At 27.6% G+C, this 7,045-nt stretch overlaps 1 protein-coding gene across 1 annotated transcript; it reads right to left on the bottom strand.

The window, feature by feature from the left end:
* Positions 1-2,758: 2,758 nt before the first annotated feature.
* LOC105621830 lies at positions 2,759-5,711 on the bottom strand. Its single transcript, XM_012203273.1, has 2 exons — positions 5,663-5,711; positions 2,759-2,952 (listed from the first exon to the last, which is right to left on the bottom strand). Exons 1-2 carry the CDS (start codon positions 5,709-5,711, stop codon positions 2,759-2,761), a joined length of 243 nt encoding a protein of 80 aa, XP_012058663.1.
* Positions 5,712-7,045: the final 1,334 nt, after the last annotated feature.

Raw genomic sequence — 7,045 nt, 5'->3', positions numbered from 1 at the left:
CATAAATATTTGAGAGCATTCGATGAGCCTCAGCCACAGATTTCTTCATATTGAAGCAAAAAATTAAAACCTCCCGCAAATGACGAGAATTTGGCTCGTAAACTGACATTTTCAATCGAGAATAACTTTATGATGCAGACACAAATCGACTAATGTTTCTATGGGGTTATGTTGACAGATGCCCAAGTTTATTGTATGATGTCTATGATCTATTTATTTATAGACCACCATTTATAGACCACCACTTACCGCTAAAGCCATAGGAAAACGGCGGAAGCAAAGTTGTACCTATATAATATGGTACAATATATATGGTACAATATATGGTACAACGATTCATCGCTTCTTCATCAATAAAAATTGACATCAGAAATGTCTAACATTTAATCACAAATCACATCAGTAATTATGCTAATATTATGCGATAAAATCTCAAATTTCTTAGGCATAGTGATAATATATAATATCCAGAATACTATACGAATATTATACAACTTCTACTATCAATAACCGTTGCGAAGAAGAAAACAAATGGTAAGTGTAGCATAGCATAGCTAAGTGTAGGAAATTTTCGAGTGCAAATACGAGAATCCCGCGAGCATTCGCAATTATTCGGTGCCCTTCCGGATACACGATCTTAATGAATTATTATTTTTTATTCGTCCGTAATCTCAGATATTACACTAGCACTTTTAGATTTTGGACGCTAGAAGCGTAATAAAAATATTGAATGAAGATGGAATTGAAAATAAGTCGATACTTATCCATGAGTTTTTGAAAGTAATTACTATCATAATTAATTCCACATTTTTTAAATTTGATAATAAAATTTTTAACAGATTTTTAGCATGCCAATAGGTTCTCCACTTTCCCCCATATTAACGAATATTATTTTACAAAATTTAGAACAGGAAATTCTTATGACTAATAATAGTTGCGCCCTTCTATTTCCGTTATGTTGATGACATTATTGATATGTAATGTATTGTCTGTGCATAAAGTGGAGAATATTCTGGAATTGTTTAATTCATATCATGAGAGGATAAAATTCATAGTAAATTATGACGATGAAAATGGCATAAATTTTTTACATAAAACTGATGAAAAAAGAAGGAAAAATTATTTTTGACATATATAAAAAACCAACTAATTCCAGGGAGATATTTTAATTATTATTCTAATCATCCAATAGTGCAAAAAGAATGTAATCATTGGGTTAGTTAGACAGAATACTGTTTTTATCCCATCCTAAATTCCATGAAAAAAATATTTCAAACTTAGTTAATTCACACTTTATTAATTAATGGTTACCCTCTTGAATTCATTTTTTCAACAATCGAAAATAGAATAAAAACTTTAAAAAATAGAACTAATTTATACAATAATAGTGATTGCAATAACAAGCAAAACGATTCTAATTCTAATTTAAGTGAAGAAGTTTTTTGTAATACAATATTTAAATAAAGTTTCGGAAAAATTTAATAAATTATCACACAGTCATAGCTTCAATATTGTTTATAAACCTATTAATAAACTTAATAGATTTATAAAAACAAGAAAAGATCGCCTATGTAAAGAGGATATGATTTATAAGATAAATTGCTTGGATTATGAATTTTCTTACGGCCAAACAAAAAGAAAATTAAAAACACGAATAAAAGAACATAAGAAAATCCACTATCGATATGCCACCAAGTTAATGAGAAGCATGAATTGGATTGGGGTAATGTTAAAATTTTAGACACAGAACAATCACAGTCACAATTATTTAAAAGAAGAATTTCTGAGATGATATATAAAAAACCAAATAAGTAATATAAATAAGTATAAATAAAGTAACACTGAAGGATTGCCTAATGTTTATTTACCTTTTTTAAAGAAAGATCTCTCTTACACTTAAAAATAATTCTAGAATAATCTAAACTTTTGACACACATATAAATAGTGAACATACATTAATGTATGGATAAATAAATAGACAAATAATGCATAATGTCACGACGAGTTTCTATTTGTGTAAAGAAATTGCTTAAGACAATACAAAGATTCATCAATTTGTCTGTAAAACAGGTAACGAATTATAAATCTTTATTAAATTAACTAGAAGATATTAACGATATTATATTTATTTTAAATTAGAATCTGGCAATTCGTGTTCTACATAATGTGCAATATGTTAATTGGCTTAGCAACCATAGCAATCGAAAAAAAATTTCTAATAAAATTTAAAATAAAACTTTATCTTTTATTATTGTAGTTGCAACAATAGAGTATCTAAAAATGCTCTATATGTACATATGAGGTGAATTAGAGATGTTGAACCAGTTTTTCACCCTATGAAAAAATAATTGACTGCACACGTTATAATTCAATTAGGAAATCGATAATTTTCTCATAAGGTAGAAAGTTGGTTCAACAACTCTAATTTATCCTGTGTATATATATATATATATATACACACACATATATATATATATATATATATATATATATATATATATAGTATATATATATATACGTATATATATACGCGCGCGCGCGTGTGTATGTGTGTGTGTGTGTGTGTGTGTGTGTGTTTAAAAAAGCAATAATCAGTGCAATAATGAAAATATTCTAATTTCCTTTTTGTGTTCCATTATCGTTCTTTTTTTTCCTTCTTTTCTTTTTCCTTTTCTTCTTTTTCCTTCTTTTCTTCTTCTTTTCATTTTCAACTTCCTCCTTCAAAATTAAATATCCTGCAAAACAATATAGAGCTCTATTATAAATTCCTAGTGATTCTGAAAGATATTGTCGTACTATTTGTATCCCGTCCGTTTTTGAACACATTTGTATTCTCGTATCTGCCAGCGCGACAACTAAATATGATTTTTGTGTCTTTAGTCGGCTTGAGTTTATTGTGTTTTTTAAAATCCTCTTCTGAAAGTTTTTTGAATTTTTCAACAACATCACTCGCTGAAACAAATGTACATTTAATTATTTATGTTATATATTATTCATATGATATTTATATCACATCATGCATGACATTTGAGAAATTAATAAGTAAAGTTTCAACATTTAGACATACAACGAAAAATTCCTACATACATATATTAATGCTTTCTGGTATTAATCTGGCTTCTGGTATCATTAACCAGTTTCAGTTCTTCAGGCTTTCTAACATCAACGATCAAAACATCAGAGTTCTCTTAATCTTTCAATAGCTGATCATATTTGATTATAGAAGCTTGTCTCTCTCCAAGTCTCATTTCTCCTTCCACTCCCTGATACTTTCCCCATAGCAATATAATTTACAAAACAGAATATAGAACTCCCCTGGTAAAAAAGTTTCGCTGTTTTAAATTAATTTTTCCATGTTTTGGAACATTTCAGTGAAATTACTGAAAATTTGCTGAAACTTCATTGAAAGTGAATTTTTCAGCTAACATACTGAAAAATCCCTGAAATCCAACCTAAATTTCTCTGAAATTTTCTGAAATTTCTCTGAAATTCTTATTTAAATTTGTCTGAAAATTTGTCTGAAAATTTTCTGAAATTTTATCGAAAATGAATTTTTCAACTAGAAGTCGAATTTTTCAGTTAAAAGTCGCCGAAATTTTTTTGAAATGCTAAAATTTTGTTGAAAAATGTTCCAAAACGTGGAATAATTTCAGCAACATTTTTCCACAAGAATCTATTATAATAATCTCTACTAATAATTTTAAAAGATATTGTCATACTGTATCCTTTTTTATTCATCGTTTTTAACATTCTCAACTCTTTTAAAGGAGGAGGAATTAAATATCATTTTTGTATGTTTATTTGATTTAGGTATCCCATATTTTTTTTGAAGTTCTCCCGTATGGATTATGAGTTCATCAACATTCTCTGAAACAAATGTATAATTATTTATATATTCTTATGATAACACAGGATCACAAAAAAAATTTTTGAAGAGCACCTCAAAGCAAAAGGTGTTTCTTATAGATTTTGGGTCGCTAATTTCAAATTCGTAAGCCGTTTCCATCACCTCCAATTTTTTAATTAATCGTAAAAAATGATGAAAAATGTGTAAGAATTAAGACTGTGAAATAAGATTGTGAAAAGAGTAAAAGTAAATATGACATTAAAATGTGTATCATTTATATGTATTTTGACAAGTTAAACAAAGAGTAGAAAGAAATAAAAAAACAAAGGGAGAAAAAATAAAAATAAAAAAACAAAGATTTTTTTTAGAAATAAAAAAAACAAAGATTTTCTGTTTTGTGCAATAACAAATTTTTCGCAAATAACACAAAAAACGTCAGGATTATTTTTACATGAAGAATTTTTGGAAAGAATTTTTTTTATATTAATGAATTTTGGTATTTGGTACTGAACTAGTGGTACTAACTTTGGTACTGAACTCTAACATCAAAGAACAGAAAATCTGGTTCCTTCTTCTCTAATTCTCGGAATAAGTTATAATAAGTTCTCTAAATAATAAATTATAAATTCTTCTTTTATTGATGGCTCTATAGTCACTGCAAGCTTTGCAGCTGCTGCAGCCATTCCATTTTCGCACAGAGCTTCAATATTCTTTTCTTGATAAGGTATAATCAAAGCATACAAGATGTCACTGAAAAAAAAGATTGCAAACACATTGATGAGATATATTTCAAATATTTAACATAAAACTGTTCTATTTCATTAATGAATTTCAGTAATCATTTTCAACAAAGTAATAAATAAACAAATAAAACAACAGGAAAAAATTACAAATAACACAAAAGAAAAAAGAAAAAAGAAAATTCTGAAAAAAGATTCTGCATTAATAATATTGAAAATGTAATGGTTTTGGACAAATTGGCTGGGATATTTTAGATTTGGGAATATCTTAATCAAATTAAGCAAAACCAATTACAAAATAGCCAATTTTTATTGTAGCACATTTGAAAAAAATTATTATGTTTAATCCAATAAAACTGAAAAATATTTTTATCTACAATACTATTTATTTATTATTAAACTATTTACTTTTGGGTATACTTTCCGAAAAGGTGAATTCCCCGATTTTCTTATCGATTGGTATACTACTGTATTTTGATGCCCTAATTATGAATATGATCATGAAAATTATCGACAAAATCAATTTCAACGTCAAATATTTAAAAAACAATTTTTTTCATATTTTTTCATGCTTTTTGCATAGAATATCGTGCGTCCCTTTGTAAAGGGGCACGAATCAAAATCTAACAACTCTACTTGTGATCACATAAAATATAAAAGTTTATATTTAACCGTAAAAATGGCCTTGTCGGCAATTTCCATGATATTTGTAATCAGCACACAAAAATACAATAGTATAGATAAATTCCTTTCGGAATATACTACTTCATTTTCCTTTTTGGAAGTATTTCTTTTTTAATTTACACAATTAAAAATTACATTTAATATAATAATACAAAATTACATTATTTTTTTTTAAACCAGGGAATCTATAAAATATCACACTTCCAATCGATTTGATCTTTTTTTCCATTAGTGAGGAGTTCTTTATACAAATCAGTATTGTAATTTTTCTGAATCTCTCATTTTTATCACAGAAATAAAAGTTACATACGTACGATTGCCTGTACTCGGATTAAACGTAATTTTCAAAAATTGTCGATTCAATCGACAACTCGTCGATTTCTGCGAGAACAATTCGATAATATGAATGCTTGATACAACTGCCGAGAAAATCTATACATAATGAATATAACTTTTTTTTGCTAAGAAGCGATTATCGTCGCGATGATATACATGACACCGTAAGTACGTATGGAGAGACTATTAACGCTATTTGAGTTATTCTATTATATCTCCACTATTTATCAGATGTAAAACAAAGATAGAATAATATAAATAATATAAATAACACTAATAGCGTCTCTCTAAACGCATCTCGTGATATACATATGTAAATTGGCTACGTTCAGCAGAAAAAACTAATCAGTTAGCGCTTAGTGATTCTTTAATACGATTGGTTTCTATACTTAGATTTAGCGAAGAATTAAAAACAAGAACCAATCATATTAAAGAATCACTAAAAGCTAACTGATTAATTTTCTCTGCTGAACGCAGCCAATGGCTTTCTATTTAATGACACAAGTTGACTCCTAGTACTATTTTTGCTTTCCATTATATTTGTGTCGCTCTTTATCGATGACAAGTCAACTTCGATTGACTTTGCTCGAGTAAGTTTGGGTGAGTTTTAGCGCAGTTACGCATGATCGAATTATAGAAAAAATTTATTCTTAAAAACACATTGCAAGAGAGTAAGAAGCGTTATATTTCTTGTTAGAATATGTAATTTAAATCGAATTTGATCTAGTTAGGTCTTTTTTTTAGAGATCTAGGGCTTTAATTTCACAATGTTCAGAATTTAGTTATATCCGTTTAGTTATATCCGTGTTGTTCTATTTACTTTAAGAGAAAGAGTGCGTGAACAGCAGAATGATAATATTGCGATTTGCAAGTATTTTTGAACGTCCCTTTTTTTCCGGCGGACATGATGAGCTCATCACGATTCTATAAAACTGTAATATTCTGCGTAACAACTTAATAATTTGTATTATAAGCGATCTTAAAGATAATCTATATGAACATATAAAAACGTATGAAAACAAGCGGAAGTGCACCGAAAGCTCTTGATGAATTTGAAGAATGAATACAAGAAATTCTAGACGATAAAAGTGATAATGCTTGTAAGGAAAATTCTTTCATTTGCCATTATTAAAAACAACTTCTTCAAATCAATCTGAAAAATAATATTACAAACAATTTAAAAAATGAAAAGAATTAGAAAAAGAATTAAATAGTATTCAAAACAATATAAAAATAAACGAAGTAAAAAGACATAACGTATATGAAACAGGCTCAGAGGATGTTAATGTAGAAAAAAATCAAATAGTATAGAATAACATTAAAATTAATGCAGTAAAAAAACATAGTGTACGAGGAATCGGTTCTACAGTAGTACTTGTACAAAGTTAGAATTAGAAAGACAATAGTTAGAACATTTGCAAATGTTACAACAAAAATG

Source organism: Atta cephalotes (genome assembly GCF_000143395.1).
Source record: "Atta cephalotes unplaced genomic scaffold scaffold00037, whole genome shotgun sequence".
Classification (NCBI taxonomy): Eukaryota; Metazoa; Arthropoda; class Insecta; order Hymenoptera; family Formicidae; genus Atta; species Atta cephalotes.
The sequence above is the reverse complement of the archived record's forward strand: the minus strand, read 5'-3'. Positions and strand labels throughout refer to the sequence as shown.

Coding starts and splice junctions, on each gene's coding strand:
- LOC105621830 (XM_012203273.1), bottom strand. CDS start 5,711: ATGTATAGATTTTCTCGGCAGTTGTATCAAGCATTCATATTATCGAAT. Junction 2,953..5,662: donor AGCATTCATATTATCGAATT/GTTCTCGCAGAA, acceptor CATTTGTTTCAG/CGAGTGATGTTGTTGAAAAA.